Here is a 21,516-nt window from a genome sequence, read left to right on the forward strand (position 1 = left end):
TTTTAGCTAATAAGCTAGGACAATAGTACCAATGAGATAACATTTTGTAATGTGTCTCCATCACCAACATATTAAGAAAACTAGAAAATGTGTTACTGAATATTTCCGGCTAACCATCCTCTCCCCCTAATCCCTGCAGATCAACCTCCCAATCCTTCGTGAATTTAGGCCTAGTGGAAAAGAGGTGATTTCTAAGTAGTTTATAAATAGAGGCCAAAGGATGTGAGGGATAGGAATGCGATGTGTAAATGCTTTCGAATGGGGTGAGTGCACGGCAGTAGGCACTACTACTTTTTTTTTTATTACATTAGTCCTTTATTACTTTTTGGAACACACAAGCAGCAGGCACATATCTCACTGATATGTGCAGTCTGCCTGTTCGGCTGAGTTTGGCTGCGGTCAGACTCGGGGAACTCGGAAGAGAAATCTCGATCACATACACCACTGGAAAACACGATTTCAGCAAATCCCGATTCTTGGTAAGTTTGAGAGTTAGTAATTTGAAGTCCCCATAAAAAGGGCCCCTATGTACTCCCCCACTGGTGAAAAATGTATATAACACATGTAACCTTGACAAGGAAAATGGGCTCCCCTCAGTTCTGGGCTCCATAGCAGCTACACCCCTTGCACCTATGGTAATTACGTCTTCCTACCCTTTCCAAAAAGGTTTTAAAAACCTCTCAATAAGCATCATGCTGTGATAAAGTCTGACATATGTACTTGAATGTCTGAAGCTCAACCTTATTCTCCAACTGTTCCTGCAAATAAATGTATGTTCCACCAGAGCTACAAAATACTCCAACGCGACTCCAAATTGTCAGATCAATTAAGGGTCAAAAGGCATCTTAGACTCCTTGTTGGCCCAAATGAGACAATAATGTAAGGACTATGTAGCTACATACAACATTTGAGCTACTGTAGGAGAAAAGTAGTTTGCCGTGTTGTTCTTTATAGCCAGCCCTCACCTGTTCTTTCCAAACCATGTGAGCCAGCCACCACACTTTATTAAAGAGATTTTACCACAGAGTTAATATGTTTGTATTGATGGAGGCTGCAATCAAACCATTCACATACCAATGGTCTTACAGACTCAAAAACAGTTCTTGAGATGCATTCCTTTAAACCAGGGATGGGGAACCTCAGGCTCGGGGGTTTGGTCTGGCCCTCTGAGCTTTTTTCTACTAGCCTCATTTGGCTAGCAGGGTACCTAGAATGTCACTCTGCAGCCAGAATCTATGCAGTGCCACCTGGAGCGTCCTTAGGACGCTTCAGACAGTCACACCGCTGCCCTTACAGCTCCCCGGAGCATCCTCAGGATGCTCCGGGCATTGCTGTAGTGACTGGTGATTGTGGCCCCACTCCGTGTGACATCACACGGAGGGGGAGTGGCCTGCATTGGGCCCGCGAGTAATGTTATATATATCAAAATGGCCCTAGGCAGAAAAAAGGTTCCCCATCCCTGCCTTAAACAAAAAGAGCGACTACAACTAGGCATCCTCCTGACATGTGCCATCAATACCCTCTGTCACTAGTTATGCTATTCCTCTGTCTGGATCATCAGACAGAACAAAGTTTCCAGGATAGTTATTTTAGTAGCTACCGATGCCTTGTAGGCACGACTGCTGTCTGTAAAGACCAGTGTTATAACAGGCGAGTCATTCTATTTGGCACAATGAACATATTTAAGCATACGAACATTATTCTTAAGTTATTTCATGTAAATTATTTAGGATAAAACACTATGTCAATGTCAGTCTCTTAATGATAAAACAAATTCCACATAGCCTTTTTCCTCAAAACACTAAATCTTACCAATTTTTCAGCTTCTAACAGTCCCTTTAGAAAATCCACTTTTCTGGAATACTCAATCACTAGCTCTGGAGCAGGTTTCCTGTTGAGAAAAGACAGACTTTTGGCTTATTTGGAATATATGGTGGAATATTGCTATTGTGCTACATATCTTCATTATTTTATAAATTGATCTACTTGCTTTCAGCAAACAAAAACCCACTTTGCACAGAAAGTGGGGAAAAAAGGTGAAAGCATTTTTTTGGCAAGTTCCAAACTGTGCTGGAAAAGAGTTTTTGTTTTGTCACTTAGCTGCAGACGGCATTCTAGTAACCATGACACATTTGTATCATGAGAATAAACAGACAAAGGGAAATCCTGTTCTAAGACAATTTGTAAGGACGTAAAGTATCCAAACACCATTTCGGATATGATGTCTGTAGCCACATTAAGTAGAACTATTTTGATACAAAATTCTGTATCCTGTTTCCCAACCCATGATAACCTTTTAGCCACTATTTTCAGGGGGAGTTTTTCATGTTTTGTTTTTTTGCAAGGGTTCTTAATATTTCCAGTTTTGTCATATTTTAGGATATATCCATCAAGTAACACCAATACCACAAGCAGATATTAGCAATATGTGATATTGATACAGTAACATTTCAACTCCACTCTACTGACATAATATTACAGAAAAATCATGTTTACTCCACCCTCACAATTAATTAAATTAAAAGCAGGAAGCAGAAACTATTCCTTAAACGTATTTAAATACGTCAATATGAAAGCTGTATATTTCCCCCTTGTTGCTCCGGAAACCATTTATTATGCTATTTTTACCACTATTCCTGTAATCCATACAATAGGCAGGCTTCTGGTTCTTGGAAACATTTATTATGACACCAAAAACAAGCATTTTTTTTTTACGTATAAATAATACATAAAAGGCACCATGAACTGTTTTTTAGGAAGGATCTTCCAGTAGCGTAATTTGTAAGTACATATTCAAACAATAACAAATGGTTTTATGAAACAACGGAATTTGTGCATTTCCCAAAATAAATATAACAAAATAATGTTTCCTTAAGATTCACAGCTACAACACATGTAATACAGACTAGCAGATTACTAGCTTTCTGTCTGGATGCTTCATGAGAGGTACTTGTGCTAAACCGTTAATCATGGATTCAGTATTTCAAAGTCTTTTGATAGGTGTTTAGTCATGGTTAACCCTAAGGGTAACCATGACAAAAAAAGAGAATACAATATAGATCATTAATCCCTATAAGTATGCGATGGAGCATTTACAAAGAGAAAACTTCAACATATGTGTTAATCTTTAGGACTTTGTTTAAAATCAGAGAGACATAAAGGTAAAATATGAATTTCTAAAACATCACTGTCCACAAGATTTGTGGGAAAATGTTCAGTGTGCTTTTTCTGCACAAAGAACCTTCTTTATAAGCTCATAACTGGATCTATTAAAGTGATTGTAGTATCCTTATTAATATTGTTGTAGATTTGTAAGGTTCCTCAGTGCTCCGCAGCCGTGCTGGACAGTGGGGAAAACAGGGATATACAAGGTAGATAAATGCATACAGTATCTGAAAACTAATGGCAGGATGCCTCTCAGGTACATGTAGGGATAGAGCTAATTATTGTATCACATTATTTAGTAAAACCAGGTATTCAACTGCAGCAAGGAAATGTACAGTGTTAAAAATGAAATCCCTGCAACTTTGTGTGGCCAAACTGTGCTCAGCCATACTGTATTGCTCTTCCTTACAGGACCATCTTTGCTTGTGGCATCAATAAATGGCTATAGTCTTTTGTTAGCCCTTGCCCCCACCCCCCAATTTACCTAGGACAATGCTTAACAACTTTTTGTTTTGCTTATTGAAGGCTATCTAGCATGAATAAAAACCATAAAGGTGGCATTTGTAAGTTTTCTCCAACAAATCCTAGGTGCTCAAATGTAATCCTGTATAATCTGACTCTGCATGTGTTCCCGTGTGCAAGTGAGCATGTAATGGGCATATTCTTACTGTACTTGAAGACATGAAATCCAGTTTATGAGCTGAAAAGGGGCATTATATGCGACAAGAGCTGAAATAATCACAAAAAGACTGAATACACAGTGTAGACACAGAGGATGTAACTGCGTATGTAAGGTTTAGAATCGGGTTGTAACTTTGTTTTCCTCAGCCTTTCTAGACATAGGTCAAAATGGTTTGAAAAGAAACTTAATTAGGCATACGTTATCACAAGCAAAGGCCTACATCACAAAGAAAAACTTTGAAATTAGCTAACAAAAGTTACTAAGAATAAACTTCTCAAAGATTAATTTACTTTCTTTACAGTAAATGCACAAAAATGCTCAGGTTGTTCAGCATTCTTTTAAGGCCTGATTCAAAGATGGACGGATATGCAGAGCCACGTACAAGCAGCTGTGCAAATCCGTCCATCTCAGATGCAGAAGGAGGTGTCAGACACCTCCTTTCTGCATTTTTGATCCCAGCACTGTGACCGACATCACAGGCTGGGATCACCATCGCGACCGTTGCTCCTTGGTCAGGCTGTGGAAGCTGAAGGTTCCCACAGCGTGGCCGATGCCTGGTCACGTAAGAGGCCAGGAATCTGCGTCCGCCGATACAGAACCTGGCCTCGTCCCTCCCGGAAAATGGAGGCGACACGCCTCCATTTCCAGGAACGGCGACCAGGCACGCCACCAGAGGCTTTGGGGTCTGCGAGCGAGATCACAGGACCCGCTCTGCACATGCGCAGAACACAACCATCAAAGATGTGCGTTCATCCTCGGATGAACATCTCTGAATCAGGTTGCTATAGCTTAGTGCAGCTGTTGAACCTAAATGAGGCTTTATGTCTCCAAAAAATGAAGAGTGGACAGTGCTCATCAGACACAGGATCATCCTCCATACACATCTCCTGATTGTCCATTGGCCACCGCCAGATGGTGGACTCTTTGTGCCCCTTGAACCACCCTTCCCGACAAACACCACTTGCCACAGCTAATTACACTTTATTTGCAGGATTTGCCAGTATATCGACAGGGCACTTACTTTCTGGAGTACTTTTTGCTTGTGGCAAGTCAAGGTACCTTAACAAAATTTGCCTAGTGTTCTTATTTTATTGATAAATGTCTAAAAAAAAGGTTTTGGACTGCATGCTTTCTTCTAGGTAACAGGTGACCAGGTAACACACCTGTTTCTCAAATGTTGCCTCTTGTTTTATTAATTATATAAGTTCAATTCCCAACACATTTAGTAGCATTTGACGGAAATGGCGAAAAATCACATTTACAGACCAGGTTTTAAATGTTAATGACCAGAACAATTTTCTTCTTTATAGAATATACTTATACATTCTTCTTGATCTACCCAATCTTATTTATCATATATATAGTTTTCTTTAGGTAGTTTATTAGACATTTTGAAAAAAAACACATGGAAAAAGGAATATAAATTTTCTATGAAACTTATTTTAGACATTTTAGAATTACTGCAATGTCAAGCAAGCACACCAAAGCTGATCCAGCCATTTCCAAATATGTAGTTATAGTGCCCATGACCGTGGGAGGTTTCTGTCCTCCATGAGCTCGCCTTAGGACACCTGCGTTACATTTTAATGAAGATACAGTATTGTGAATATGTTGGGAGTGTTATTGTCAGGATGCAGCCTGAGATGGGCCACTACTCACCTCCGCGCCGTTGTCCTTGGGCTTAGGTGTTCAGTTGCCAGGAGTGGAGGCGAGTGTTCTCCCCAGGGTCTGCTAGGGCTTCCGTGCATGCGTCCTGGTTCCCGTGGTGGCAGACATGGGTGCAGCCATGTTGGTCCGGGTCACCTGATTAGTTTCTTCCAATGGTAGTCCTGCAGTCACTCAGCTGATCTTCTGATCCAATGATCAACTACCTAAGGGTATTTAGTCTGACTCCAGGAACAGGAAGCTGCTGCTCAACTTCACTTTTCCAGTGACTGTGTCTACTACCAGTGTTATATACTAGTGTCTGGATTTGCACCTAGCTTTATACTGTTTATCTTCAGTGACTCTTTCCAGTGGTTCCCAGGATCAGACTTCGCCAGTGATTTCTTCAATACTTGTCCCTGTGCTGAGACTCCAGCACTAATCAGCATCTTATTCTCCTGTGTATATGTCAGCATCTGGCTCTGTGCTGAAACTCCAGTTTAACCTCAAGTTTTGCTTCAGTTGATCCTCTTGTGTTTACCCAGCTCTGGCTCATTTACCAAGTTTCCTGTGTGACCTCCTATACCATTCCCAAGCACTAGTTTCAGTTCTCTGCGTCTGGATTCACGGGGCACCTTCCGTTATTCCCACGATTGTTTCTACAGCGTATCAAGTTCACTCACCTGCGTCTGAGTTCCCTGCACAGTTACTTGTATTCCATGACTGGATCTACAGAGCGCCTATGCACTAACCCGCTGTCTGAGTTACCTGCACAGTGTCTCCATTCCGTGACTGGATCTACAGCGTCTCTTTACACTACCCTGCATCTGGGTTCACTGTATACCTGTTGTCCCTCTGTGTCTGGATTACTGAGCTTCCTTTACACTACCCTGCGTCCAGATCTTCCGAGTTACACAAAGCATTCAGTATCTGGCCTTCCACTATTACTCGTCACTTCCCACTAGTCTGTGCCTGGGTCTCCTGTGCCATTTCCTGGTTTATCTTGCCTCTGAATCCTGCAACGCTTCATAGAGCATATCCAGTACATAATTCCACTCATTATACTAGTGTCAGTCCCTGGTCTCCTCGTCACTCCCAGAGGGCCGCGACCTGCTCACTCGGTGCGGTCGGTGCGGTGAAACCCAAATCCCAATAGGAGGGGTCACTGGTGAACACCACCGACTTGGTTAGACTCCGCGCCTCTGGTTAGGTATAGCCAAAACCTGGGTTTGACCTTTATTGTGGGATCTAGTACTGTCACTTCTCTAGCTGTCTCCTAGCCATCCTAACACCCCGGCTCTCTATCCTCCACTGAGGAATTCCTTGTAACGGATTGTGACAGTTACAAAGTTTTAAAATGTTTTACATTGTTGTATGTAATTTGCACACATTTAAAGAACTATTAGAACCAAAAACAGAAGTTGTTAGATTTGAAATCTGAAGGTAAAATACATTACTCCAGTGGTTCCCAAACTTTTCACTTCATGACACCCTTAGGCTAGTTTCACACACTACAGTATTGTCCGGACAGAAAAAAAAACATCAGTTGTTTTTCCTGTGGATCAGTTCCTTTTGCAAGCAACGTTTTTGTGCTGTGTGTAATGTTATTGCTGTGTATTTGAACCTCTTTTCAATATGTCAAAGTGAAGACCGTGGACGGCAGCCGTCTTGGGGCCTCATTTATCGACGAGTTTTATCATTCACAATGAGGGATAAAATTTACTGCGTATGATAATGGTGCTCCAGCCAATCAGCTCCCACCTGTCATCTGTTTGAAAAATGACAGTTGGGAGCTGATTGGCTGGAGCACTATTTATAATAGGCAACGAGTTTTATTACTCGTTGTGAATGATAAAACTCGTTTCTAAATGAGGCCCCTAGTCATTGGTTATCATGGCTGTAAACAAAGCGACCGTGCCGTGTGAAAGTCCTGATATATTTGTAACTTCACTGAAATGAAACAACAGAAATGTTTTTTTAGTTTTTTTGCGGGACGGATAAATCCATTGTGTGTGACATAGGGCCTGATTCAGAGCCGTTCGCTATTTGCGGTCGTTCGTTCAAAAACAAGGGGTGGCTATTCAAATGATCCGTTCGCAAATTGCAGTCTGTTCACACCTCTAAGTCTGAACGAGCGAGCAAAACATACGCTCGTCTATTTGATAAAAACGCCCCCGGGCCGCTCGCACCATACGTCATGTCCGCTATTTATTAGATTAATCGAGTACATCGTACAGCGTATGAACTGCTCGCTATTCTTGTGGTTGGTTTTTTCAACCGCTATTTTGCAAGCAGTTCTGAGTTAAAAAAAACAAGTGACGTGGTCAATGACGCTGCTGTATTAATTATGCACTCCCTTAAAACGCCCGTTTTGACCTTTAACCACGCCTGCGTTCGAATTCCACTCCCCCGTTTTCAAGCACCTTCCCCTGTTACCACCCACATACGCCTCATTCTGTCACTCAAAATAGCAGGCACTCGCTATATAGCGTACAAACGATTTTCGGCCGCACTGACTGCTTCGCGCATGTGTACTAAAAACCGTACGCATTCGCAGATGTGCGAACATCGCTCGGAACGAGCGTACGGCCGCTAGCGAGCGGCTCTGAATGAGGCCATAGTCCTTAGTGTCTCATCAGTTTTTCACAGCACCCTTAGGCCAAAAGAAAATACCTAACTTTATATCCAAACAACTAAGTAGCCATAATAAAGAATGACATAAATAAATTTAAAAACAAAAAGCAAGAGGTAATCCTGCCGATGGGTTTAGTACAGAATGCAGGCGGTCAGAATTCCAACAGGTTTAGCATACCCAACACTTGTTGGCAGTATGCTAACCCTATCCCTACCCCTACCCGATGCCTGACCCTAAACTCCCCCCTTAGTGTCTAAACCTAACTTCCTCCTCCCTGGACTATAAACCTATCCCTAGTGCCTAAGCCTCCCCCCAACCCCGCTACTTAACATCGGTATCCCGGCGGTTGGGATGCCAACATCGAGATTCTGGCTGGCGTCGGGATCCTGGCTCCAGTAATGTAAGTGTTGGCATTCTGACCACCTGGATGCCGAACATATCCCCTGCCGACATCTGAAAAAACGAGAAACCACAAAAGTGCGCTTATCGTTTTTTTTTAATAACATCTGAATAATTTTCCTTCACCATACTATGGCGATATCAAAATTATTAGATGTTTGCAGATAACAGAGAAAAGTGATTTTTTTATCTACATTATCTGCTTTCATACATACAGATGTTGGTTTAAGTTTCAAATAATGCTGGCTATAGCGCATTTGGCACTTACAACCATTTCTTCCATCTCCCCCATTGTAACGGACTATATTTAGCACAGGTGTTGGATGAAAGGTAGTATTGATGGGTTGGGTACGGGATCCCAGCGGTCAGAATCTCGACAACTGCATTCCGACAGGGTTAGGGTACAGACACCTGTTGGTTGGCATCCTAACGCTCCCCCTCTCCCTACCTTAACCCTCCCCCCTTAGTACCTAAACCCGACCCTCCCCTCTAGTGCCTAACCCTAACCCTCCCCCTAACCCCGCTAATTACCTTCGGGATTCTGAAAGCTGACGGGATTTTGGCGCCGGAATCCCAGCGGTTGTTATTATGACCACATCTCAGTATTGAGGACTATGGTAATGATATTATTACATAGATATTTTAACTGAAAATAAAGTGCATAAGAAAAAAGTATGTAAGTCTTATGCACTTCGGGCCTGATTCACTACGGATCGCTATTGCGATCACAGCTGCAATTACGCACGGAGGTCTGTGAAAATATGCTAAAAATTCAATTGCAAAGCTGTTGCACAGCAAGCATAGAGACGCCCACTACCGCTATCTCACATCAGTAATACCTTGCAGTCCTGCGAATGCATCGGTAACATCGGCCCCTTACACAGAGTTACAGCAGCTCTGACATTACCCAGAAATTGCTAACCTCGTTGCTCGCAGTGAGTACACAAGCAGCGCATGCCGTCGTAGTGGCTAATTTATGTACGCCCATGCAACGGCGTTCAAATGGACAGGCACATCTGCGTTTCTCCAATCACTTCAACGTCACCACCTCCAAACGCTGATGTTCCGACACTCACTCTGCATGGTTTTCTTTCTGCATGGGTGACCGCAGAGCTATCTCATGCACTGAGATGCATACGCATGTGCAGTACGCACCATCGACCTATATGTGTACGCTGCTGCAATCCGTGATTAATCAGGCCCTCTCTCTCCATTTAATATCTATAACCATGTAAAAATAATTTACCGTGGTATGCAATACATCCTTCCACCCCACACCAGTGCTAAATATACAGTTCATTTACCAATAAAAAACATAATAAAAAAAATAGGGGTAAAATAAAACAGGAATTTGGTACTCACCGTTAAATCTGTTTCTCTGATTCCACAGGGGACACTGGTGTCAAGACTGTGGGGTATAGACGGGTGCAGACTGGCTCCTCCCCCTCACCTCTTCAGTTATAGAAAAGAGCCGAGAGATGACGGAGAAGAACCATTAGAGAAGGAGGAAAAAATGTGAACAAGCAGAATAAAAAGTAATAACACTAACAAACTGCAAAAACACAGCAGTCACACCACAACCAAAACATCATAACAGCAGCACAGGGGGGCGTCCAGTGTCCCCTGTGGAATCAGAGAAACAGATTTAACGGTGAGTACCAAAATTCTGTCTTCTCCTTCATCCACAGGGGACACTGGAGTCAAGACTGTGGAGACATCCCCAAAGCCACCAAGATGGGAGGGAGAACGCTGTGACACCTATAAAACTGAACGGCCAAACTGAGCATCAGAAGCTGCAAAAGTGTCGAACCAGTAGAACCAAACAAACGTACGAGTCCCCGACCAAGAGGCTGCTTGGCAGAGCTGAGAAACAAAAATTCCTCGGGCAGCCGCCCAAGATGACCCAACAGAGCGCGTAGAATGCGTTGAAATGGAAACAGGAGGGGACCGAGATGCTAAATAAGCCTGACGAACAGCCAGACGTATCCAACATGCCAGAACCTGTTTAGAAGCAGGCCACCCTCGTTTACCCGCTTCATACAGAACAAACAAGGAATCGGACTAAAGCAATGAAGTAGTCCGGTCGACATAAATACGCAAGGCACGCACCACATCCAAAAAACGAGAGGATGGAAGGTCCCACTGCAACATGGGGAGTACAATAGGCTGGTTCAGATGAAAAGAAGAAACCACCTTAGGTAAGAAGGCAGGACGAGCACGGAGGACTGCCCGATCTGCATGAAAAATTAGATAAGGAGAGCGGCATGACAGGGCTCCAAGCCCTGAGACTCTCCTGTCTGATGCCAAGGCCAGCATAAGTCAACAGTCTCCAAAGGTTCGAATACGGAAGACTGAAGGAAAGAAAGAACCCAAGTTGTAAGGAGAGAGGCACAGCAATATAAAGTGAGGAGAGTCACAAAATCCCCCAATGAGGCTCCCCAACAAAAAACAGTCCCCTTATATAACTCACTGTCCCCAGTGAGAACTTCTGTCTCCTGTAGGACAGGATGTAACAGCATTGGTGGGGCTGATTCTGTGGGAGCTGCTGTGCTCTCAGAAGGCTGCAGTGCTGTGTCTGATGGCCAGTTAAGCTGTAGACAATGCACCCAGCAGAACAGAGCGCGAGAAGTCAGCGCGCTCTTCTCTGGCTGGGGAAGAAGCTTCATCCCCTCTGCAATGGCTGCCTCCTGAGAGATGTCCGAGTACGGAGCCAGCTCCTATCACCCGCGCCTTGTGGAAAACCCAGTCCTTCCCCTGCTAGCGGGGAAGGCTGGGACTACTTAGCCGCCGTGCCGCCGGACCATGGGGGACCCGGACCCAGTCGCACGCAGTTGCGGCGTGTCCCCTGTCTAATATAACAGCAGCCTGTTGGCTGAATAGTGGAATGTCAGGGACCCGAGCGCGCACACTTCAAGAAGTGGCGACGGGCCCCTCCAGCGGCTCTCCCGTTGCAGACAGGGAGGGGCGAACTGTCTGCCTGTTGTAGTAATGTAAAATAACAGTCTTGACTTCAGTGTCCCCTGTGGATAAAGGAGAAATATTAAAAATTACATATATTTAATTTTAATTAATAATAACTACACTACCTCAAAACTGCAGACACACTGTCACAGAATGTCACTAACCTAGGCACAGGAGAGTCCAGGAGTCCCAATGTGAGGTGCAGTCTGCAGGAGAAGAAGAGAGTCCGGGAAGAGTAGGAGGGTGAAGGGCCGCACGGCTCAGACTGTGACAAGTAGTGAGAGCCAGCAGCACAGCATGAGGCCGGCTGTGCTGTGTAAATGGCTGCGGGTTGCTTAGAGAGGCAGCGCAGGCCCGACCAGCTTACTACTATTATAAAAAGCATCCATCCGCGGCACACCTGCATTAGCGCTGTGGCAATCCTGGGAGCCGCGGTGCACACTTTGGGAATCGCTGCATTACTCAATATTAAACTATTAGAGAAGAGAAGCGCCTCCCACATCATTAGAACACTGGGCCCGATTCAGATCCGCTCTCTAGGCTGCATTCGCACGTAGCTGCCGATGTTCGCAATGTGCCCATGCATCGCAGTGCTCAAAGTATTCCATGCGATCAAGAATCGTTCTCTCACTGCGCATAGCCAGCTCGCTAGACTGAGTGACAGGACAAGCCGTTTGTGGGTGGTAACGGGTTGGTTTCTGTAAACAGGGGAGTGGTGGTGTGAAAGCAAGAGTGTCTGAGCATCTTAACGCCGTTTCAGAGGCGTGCATAATTATTACAGAGCGTCATAGTACACGTCACTTAGTTGTATTTCACACTGATGTACTCGCAGTGCTGTGGTAGGGTATGTTCAACCACAAGTGCTGCGATCAAATCCGATGGTTGATAACTTCCTGGAGATGACGTGTATAAGTGGGCATCTTTAGACAGGCTAGTGGGAGTCTGCATACACACAGCGATCGCACGCCAAGACATAGTGGGCGTGTTAATGTCTTGCTGTGCGATCGCAGGATTTACACACTTTCGGTGCATGCGAACGCATCTAGCAAGCGGTTCTGAATCAAGCCCACTGTCCCAAGGAGATCTGATACTAATAAAAAGCTGACACTGGACTCACTGGAACAATTATAACAAAGACTGATATTACTGCAGCCTGGGACTCCAGTGTAATGGTCAGAAATCAGTTGACTGATACTGGTATCGGAACAGGTCATACGATAGTCCCAAAAACAACTCCTGTGTGTTGCTTAAGTTTTATCATATTTACAGAAACTAATTATATTTATTTAAAACCTTGTCTGGCAGCTTTCCTGCATATTTGAACATCTAGTAACTAGACTACCGTAAACTAGTTGTCCTTCAATATCTGCATTCAAGCTATGCAAAAATGTTGCTTCAATCAAACCATATTTTGTATACATCCTTACCTCAACTGAAGCATTAAATTGTAAGCTTCCACGGAAAAGAGGCCTGATTCAGAGCCGGACGCTCTGACAGAGCGCTCGCTCTGAATCAGGGCCGGCCTTTTGTTTTTTAGAGCGGCCTCCTGGCCTCTCGCATAGCTGTGGGTGACCACCCACAGCTATAGCGAGCGGCCAGGAAGATGGTCGTGATGGTCAAGACCATCGCGACCATCGGGCTTGCGACAAGACCCTTGTGGTAGGGTCTCGTTTCCGCGAACCCCAGAGAGATTTCGGCTCTAACAGTGCCGAAATATCTCCCACTGACATCACTCGTGATGTCGGTGGGGCCGCCCCCAAACAGAGGCGTTCACATGGGAATGCCTCCGTCTGGGCAGCCACCCCCCAGCCCGCCCACCGAAGGGGGCGTGCTGTCACTCAACATCGACAGCACGTCCCCTTTGGTACGAGACCCGGAGCGACGGTTTGCCGGCTCCGTCGTGCGCATGCGCTCTGGCAAAACATCGACACGGTTGCGAGCGCTCGGCGCTTGCGACCGGGTCTGAATCAGGCCCAGACTGCATTGAACTGTCTCTCGCCTTCATGATATAGTTTTGCATTGGCAAATTCCTTCTTGATATCCATCTTCCATGTTACCTAATGCAGAGTGCAGGGTTCCAAGTAGTTGTTGTCCTAAGGAGAAGCTGCCATAGAGCGCTAAATGACCCCCTCCACTGTATAGAGTAGCAATCAGAGGTAGCCCTTTATATTTGAGTAACATGTAACTACTCAGGGAGGGGTTTGCTATACAAGGATTAATTAAGAAGGAATTTGTCTCTGCCTCCTGTTTACATGCGTATCACGTCATGCCGTGCGTACTGTGTGGCTGTGTCTGAGAAGAGCAGAGCCTGGAGGAGCAGGAACACCAGCAAAGACGAGGCCAGGAACAGGAGGACCGGACAGTGAATCACCTGAAAGGAAGAGGAGCAGGTAGGCTGTAAGGTAAATTGGAAGGGTCGGTCTTCAAGTGACACCCCAGGAGGCTGGAGGGGACACAGGAGACTGGAGGGGACACAGGAGGCTTGAGTCTGGTTGACGTACTGTTGTATGATGATGACATTGGTTATATTCCTACACAGACAGACAGCTTCTGGACCTTGCGATCTACATGAACAGTGAATACAGACTGAGAATACTGTTTGGCCAGGAAGGATCAATTTCTTCATACATTGCAGAGAAATTACCATATAGGTAAAGTTTATTTTAATTTAAAACAAAAAAAAAAGTTGATTTAAAAAAAAAAAAAAAATTAAAGGGGAACGTTAAAGAGACTTTTTGCTTAAACTCTATTTGATCGAGAATTGGCCCTGGTCACACTGCGTGGCGGCAGTGGTTAGCTCACTGTGCTCCAATAATTAAGGAGTGCAGAATGGCAAATGACCCTCTGACTGGGATTGATGCAGTTAAGGGAGCCTGTTTGAATCATCACCTCCCAACACACACTTATATGTTGTATTATTATTTTCAGGAGAGGGGACTACACAGTAATATATGAGGAGAGTATAATACAGCTCCCAGCAACACTAATATGTGGTACTATTATACAGAGGAGTGCGGTCTGCAGTGATATATGAGAAGGGAATAATACACCTCTCAGCGCACACTATGTGGTATTATTATATAGTGAAGAGGGGACTGTACAGCGATATTCGATGAGGAATAACACAGCTCCTGGCACACACTGATATGTGATATTATTATATAGAGGAGAGGGGACTGTATACTAATATATGGGATGGGTATAACAGTTCTCAGCGCACACTAATATTTTGTATTATTTTTAAGGATTCTGGATTCTAACCTCTATACACTCCTGCCTATACCTTCTAATATCCTGCCTATAAACCTCTAAGGTTGACGCAATTTGCGTACGCATTCATACATTAAATAAAGACTCCAGACCTTGAACCTGTGGTTCCAAAGCACAAAGTATTATTCAAGTAAAAGTACAGTCAGTTACACGCTATGATCTAAGTACAATTTAGAACAAAGAAATTATACAGACCCAAGTACAGTTATACATACGCAGGCGCTCTGGAGCAGATCCCGGCATCAGCAAGATAACCTCCGTCAATCAGCAAGAAGACTAGAAACCCAGCATCAGAGCACACATATTTATACCCCCCCAGAAATAGACACAATAGAAAGGCTTGTTGCTGATGCCATTGGTTCCCGAGGGGGACGCATCTGTTACAGAGCATTTAACAGGTTGGTTCAAATGGACACAGAACAGCCTCTAACAGCTTGTTGCCTCCTCTATTTCCCCTGCATGCACAAAAATAAATTTTGGTTCTTTATGTCTTTACGGTCCATAAGTTGCGAACGCATGTTCCGATCTTCACACCGTTGATACCGGGGAGCTGTGGATAAAGTGCGGATCAGTATATCAAACACGGCTTACTTATTATGTATTAAACCTTAGATACCAAAATAGTCTTTATTTCACAGCATTTGTAATAAATGAATAAAACTTGAATCTTTTACTTTATAGCTATGGAACCTTTTGTGTAAGTGTGCATTATGTAAGTATTAGGGATATGGGAAAAGACGCTAGTTAGGTTTATCTGATTTGGGGCAGATGTGCACGCATGCAGCTAATAAACAGCGTTCGCATGCAGGATATTGTGCATTCGCTACTGAGCGTCATGTTAGCAGCTCAACTGTGCGTAATGTGCGGTGTTTATGCATGAGATTCTATCTATGATGGACTTAACATATACATATATATATATATATATATATATACACACACACACACACACATGTACACACACACACATATATATATACATACATACATACATACATACACACACACACACACATCTCATTCCTCACTCACAGTTTCAAACTGCAATGCAAATGTGTTACCCCCAGCTGTGAAGCTGGGGCCATTCTGTCTGGGTGTGGGACTAAAACCTGTTTAGGATTCAGACAAATTCAATTGTGTAGATCAATGCCTGGGTTATATTACAATTGCCACAACTATACTTGCCTACATACAGGGATTCCCAATTTGTATGTAAAACACTCACAGTATTCTGGTGCATTGTCTATTCTATTTACTTTTTCTCAGGAGGCTGTTCTTCCAGTTGCCCTTGGTAGATTATCAAAAACATTGCCATCTGTACTTAGCTTGTGAGTTGTAACTCAAAATGGCGCTGGTCGCAAAATGGAGTCTTGCAGATTCTTGTTTCTAAAATGGAGTCTAGCTGCCATTCGCAAGATGGCGTCGTGCACGCTAATTTTTATGCTGATTCCGTCTCAGCCACTAATCCAGCTTCAACATTTTAGAAGGGAGAGGGAACTGTACACTGATATACAATGAGGAATGATACAGCTACCAGCGCATACCGATATGTGGTATTGTTATTATATAAAGGAGAGGGAATTGTACAGTGATATATATGAGGAATAACACAGCTCCCAGCGCACACTGATATGTGATATTATTATATAGCGGAGAGGGGACTGTATACTAATATATGGGACGGGTATAACAGTTCTCATCACACACTAATATTTTGTATTATTTTAGGAGGGAACTGTACACTGATATACAATGAGGAATGATACAGCTACCAGCGCATACCGATATGTGGTACTGTTATAATATAAAGGAGATGGAATTGTACAGTGATATACGATGAGGAATAACACAGCTCCCAGCGCACACTGATATGTGATATTGTTATTATATAAAGGAGTACAGTGATATACAATGAGGAATAACACAGCTCCCAGCGCACACTGAAGTACCCCCGAAGTATCCTCACGTAGCAGTGAGAAATTACAAAGTCAAAACCATGAAAAATGAATAGGATGTATCAACATAATCAAACAAATACAATAATAAAAAGTACATATGACTGGGGGTGAAAAATAAGGTAAAGGGGGAGTGGGGAGAGAGAGGGGGGGGGGGAAGGGGTAGGGTTCACAGGTGCTGCACTTGCAGTTATGAATTAAGTCAGTCGCCTATATAAATACCAGCTTGTCTCAAATAACTTGAGTTTAGAAGACTGTTGTTGGGTGTCCATCTTACCAATAAATAAGCTCCATTTTTTTTAAAAAATTAACAACTCTACTCTCAATAGCAGGCAGGATCACTCTCCTGTCATAATACAGTAATTGTAAAAGTAAATGCTTAACAGAACCTATATATGTATTGCCTCTTTAATGTGTTGGAGCTGTTTACCCTTCAATATTGAGAATGTTAGTTGTGGTTTTCTCCTGTCCTATAGGATTGTTAGGGGAGGAGTTTGTGGAGTCTTAGCGAATGCTAGGAAGATTTAGTACCTCTCTAATCTGGTTCACCCTCCCATCCCTCCTATTTCTCTATTTTGTGTGTAAATTTACTGTATTGGTTCATCTCACTCAAATGAAGTCAACAAGCAACAAGAAATGCAATAATACCAGGGGGATTCACTTATAATAGTCTTTTTGTTGTTGTTTTTTGTTTTTTAATTGAAGGAGCCATGCCTCTAGTCACAGCATAATTAAAAAAAAAAAAAAAAAAAACATTTTGGTTTTTATTAAAAAGCATTTGGTTTAAACAAGCCAACCCTCTGTCAAAACCTATTGTAGACTCACTAAAAGAAATTGTAGAACATAGACCTCAAAAAAGATAAAATCACTAACCAGGCGCTTAATCTAAAAATGATCTCCCATGTACTGTATGAGCTTCTAGATCACAATTATAAGTTAGTAGAGCTGAACACTTCTCCAGTTATAGAAAATAATAGGTGTTTATAAGAAACTATAAGAATTATGAATACTTACTATATACAGCAAATATAAAAAATGGATATTTCGCAATTATGTTTACATGTTGTGGCATACCGTTTTTTCTATGCAACCATCTTCATTCTTTGTGGAAGGCTAAAACCTACCTGGTATCTTTTTTAAGTGAGGCAAGCATATCTTCCAAAGCCCCGACAAACTGCAAGAATGTGAAAAGTTAAATCAACAACTGCTAATCCTGGGTGACAATTTATATATACCATTCATAGGGGTCAAATAAATTAACTTTCATTATGGATCTCATTATAGAATTTTATTGTGCGCCTCCCCGAGTAGTATGCTGGGTATCACACACATTTGTATTCAGAAATTGCCTATGACTAAGGGGCCTATGTACTAATAATTGCCACAATAAAGGATCCGTATCGCAGGGGATATTTTCATTTTTAATGAAAATATCCCATCTGTGAACAAATGGGAACTCGGAGGAACAGCGGTTTCGGAAACCGCTGCTGTCCCTGTGAGTTACATCCCCGGCATTATGTAAAAGTCCGTCAAAGGAGTGAAAGACTTCTCCTGTGGAAGCTGGAGTCGGGATTCTCACTGTCGGGATGCCATTGACGGTATTCTGACCAGCGCCATGCCGACCGCTTGGATCCCATACCCAAACCATTTTTTTATCTTCTTAAACCATGTGCATATTAATTTCAGTCAATAATCCTATAAATAATTATGTAGAGCATAAAAGGCAACTAGGTATACAAGTTCATGACAGACAAATTTGCAGCAAAATGTGCAGTGTTCCCACAAATTCTGCTGTTGGGTGATTCTCTGTATGACACACGGGACATGCGTGATGCAGTTTTCAAAAACTCCAGAAGGAATGGTTTACTGTAGTGACATTTTTTGTGCTGTATATTTTCTACCAATTAAGCTACAGTATTTAACACTTGGACACCAGAAAAAAAAATTGTACATACTTGACTGTATGTAAATGTCCCGTGTGTCAACCAGTTCATAAAGGAGTATTATAGAATTTTATTTACTCTCACATTGAGATATCTTCATGGTAACAGTATGAAATAGAAACAAATCTATGCCAAAATGTAATTTACCACTTTCACGTCGATGAACATATTCTTTATAGCGAACTTTTAAAATAAGTGGGAATCAAGAAAGAGAATCTCTGCAATGGATTTACTGCCACCAAGTGGCTGGAAAACATTACAGCAGTATAAAAATGATGCCTGGAAGTGGCCATGCTACATTTTTTAGTGGTGTAAAATTACTTCTCAACATTTTAAAGGAGTATTCCATCACAAAAAGGAGTTGTGTCAGGTCCCGTGATACTCTGCTAGCACCAGGTATCCTTTTTTTTTTCCGAAAATGCATCTAATTCGCTATGCGACTAGGACGCACCAGGAGACTGTGCTTATTAATTTGAAATGCACCACTTGTATATCTGTATGCAACATACCAGTGTCGCCCGAACAGAGCAACAACTATACTACTTTGTCATGCGCCCAGCACTGACAGCCGCCGATACTAACAATGTATCGCCCCCTGACTGCAGGAAGAAGCAGACTAATTATATATATATATATAAATAAATATATGACAACTGTTTAGATACAAAGTATTGTGTGATAGCGAGAATATATTGCGTTATTTGTACACTTATCTCCATGACAATTTACTACTTAAAGAGAGTCTGGTATAGTCGCTTGACTTAAATGGTTGTATAAAATTTTAACTGTCCTTAATTAAGCAGGACTGTCACGATTTGAGCTTTGCCCTGATTGGGCGGCAAGGTTGGGAGGAACATCGCTGCTCCCTGAATAGCATTAGCAGTGAGGGACAGCTGTTGGTGCACGATTTCAAATGGTGCTTGTAGGAACAGGACAGGCTGAAGTGCAACAAGTCAGAAGCACTGGACATGCTGTATAATGTGTCATTCTGTCTCCTTTTCATGCACTCCTTTGTCTAAATTCCATCATATAAAAAGCAGGGAGATCTATATCCTTCATTCAGCTCCAAATGTCAGGTTACTCCACTTAGCAGTAATCATGCACAGATCTGTGTTATACCCACCAGATCCAAGCAAGTAATAATATCACACATTTAAGCTTTTTTAAGATTCATCTTTGCTAAAGTCTTAAACCCTACAGCTAGGAGAGCCCCACAAACAAACATCTTGTAAAACCCCTGTATTTCTACAGTCTGCCCTAAAGATTTTATTAGCATCTCTGCACACTTTGGACTTTATTCAACTCTGAGCTATGGACTGTGCCGTTGAAATGGCGTGTGAACACTCAGAACGGCATCATATTTTGATCGCAACCTTGTTAATTATACAGGGCACCCCCATAGAGGTGCACAGTAACATGAGCAATGACATTCTAATGTGATTGAGGGATGTGGCAGCCGCACATAGCTTGGAATGGAATAATTGGAATTGTGGTGTTGTGTTTTAAGAGCAGAGAATAGGCCTACAACTTAAATGTATTATGGGAGGACCACCTAGACCAGGGGTGGGCAAATATCAGTGGAAGATGGCTTAGACTTTGGTTGAAGAATGAAATGTGCCTTGTATCTCTGGGAAACAAAACGGTTTTCATTTGTTCTGGCTGCAGTTCAGGGTCTAAAAGGTGGCATAAGGAATATATTAAATTAGGTGGAAATTTAACTTTATTATACAATGACTGGCTGAATGCAGGAGGAGGTGTAGGAGGAAAGGGACGAGACCCCTCCTGGGAATATCATCCTAGCCCCCCTCACCTTCTCCAGCCTCCACTCCGCGTCCTCTCTCCGCTCTCCGGCCATGGCCTCGCACCGAGACAGTAACCGCACAAAATTCAGCTCCAAACGAGACTTCGCCATGTGTGTAATCATGTATAAGCGGTTCAGGCTGCAGTTGTTGTCCTTATGCCCGGATGTACACACTCACTCAGCGCCACCTCACGTCCTAATCCAGCCGCCATATTGGAGGAGGCGGAAATCACATGTGCACGGAACAGGTGACCTTCGTTTACTATACGGAATTGTTTGGAACTATTTTTTTGTTCTTTACAAAAACGTGGAATCTATGACAACAGAAAACGAATAATAAATGTACTATATCATTTACTTTACATACACAGACCCTCCAACATGACCCGTTCCATTAGGTACAAAATGCTCTGCTCCTGGACTTCCCACCTATTGTATGATTGCAGCCACCTGTGGTGAACCACCTGTCTCATCAATTACCTTAGCTCAACACAGGTGACTGCAATCATAAATTAGGTGGAAAGTCCAGGGACAGAGCATTTTGTACCTAATGTAACGGGTCATGTTGGAGGGTAGGCATACATGGTTCGTTGTGGTGGGGGCTGCTGATCAGCCAGTAAAGCCCCCACCAGTATAACCGCACATAGTTAAATGTAGTTTTCTTTCTAATAACGAGGTAGTAGTTTAAAGGCTATATCAACCCAAAATGCATATATTGCTATTTATTGTGTTTTGGACACCTGGACAAATGTATAAATAAAATGTATACTCACCCAAACTTTCTACTCTTTATTCCCATGATAAGCACATCGTAAGTGCTTATTTACTTTTATTTATAAGGTACCACAAGGTGTCCGCAGCACCGTACAATGAAACCAAAATGAAATCATAATTGTATGTTCTCCTGTATTGTCTGGGAGGCTCCCAAAAATCAGGTGGCACTCCCAGACGCACAGAAGCGTGGGTGCTCCATGCGTCCAATGGCGCAATTCACGCAGAATCCCTTCATTGTGGCCCCACCATCGCTTCACAATCATATCGCCCACTTCAGCCGCACCCCC

At 42.9% G+C, this 21,516-nt stretch overlaps 1 protein-coding gene across 1 annotated transcript in view; it reads right to left on the reverse strand.

Moving 5' to 3' along the window:
- USE1 (unconventional SNARE in the ER 1) overlaps positions 1–20,691 on the reverse strand; it is a 101,744-nt gene extending 81,053 nt beyond the window's left edge. Inside the window, exons 1-3 of the mRNA XM_088478471.1 lie at positions 20,465–20,691; positions 17,836–17,885; positions 1,813–1,891 (exon numbers count right to left, since the gene is read on the reverse strand). Coding sequence (XP_088334597.1) covers positions 1,813–1,891; positions 17,836–17,885; positions 20,465–20,578 — 243 coding nt within the window. The 5' untranslated portion in view covers positions 20,579–20,691. The remainder of the gene's footprint in view (positions 1–1,812; positions 1,892–17,835; positions 17,886–20,464) is intronic.
- Positions 20,692–21,516: the final 825 nt, after the last annotated feature.

Source organism: Taudactylus pleione, unplaced genomic scaffold (assembly GCF_031769625.1).
Source record: "Taudactylus pleione unplaced genomic scaffold, aTauple2 ptg000214l, whole genome shotgun sequence".
Taxonomy (NCBI): domain Eukaryota; kingdom Metazoa; phylum Chordata; class Amphibia; order Anura; family Myobatrachidae; genus Taudactylus; species Taudactylus pleione.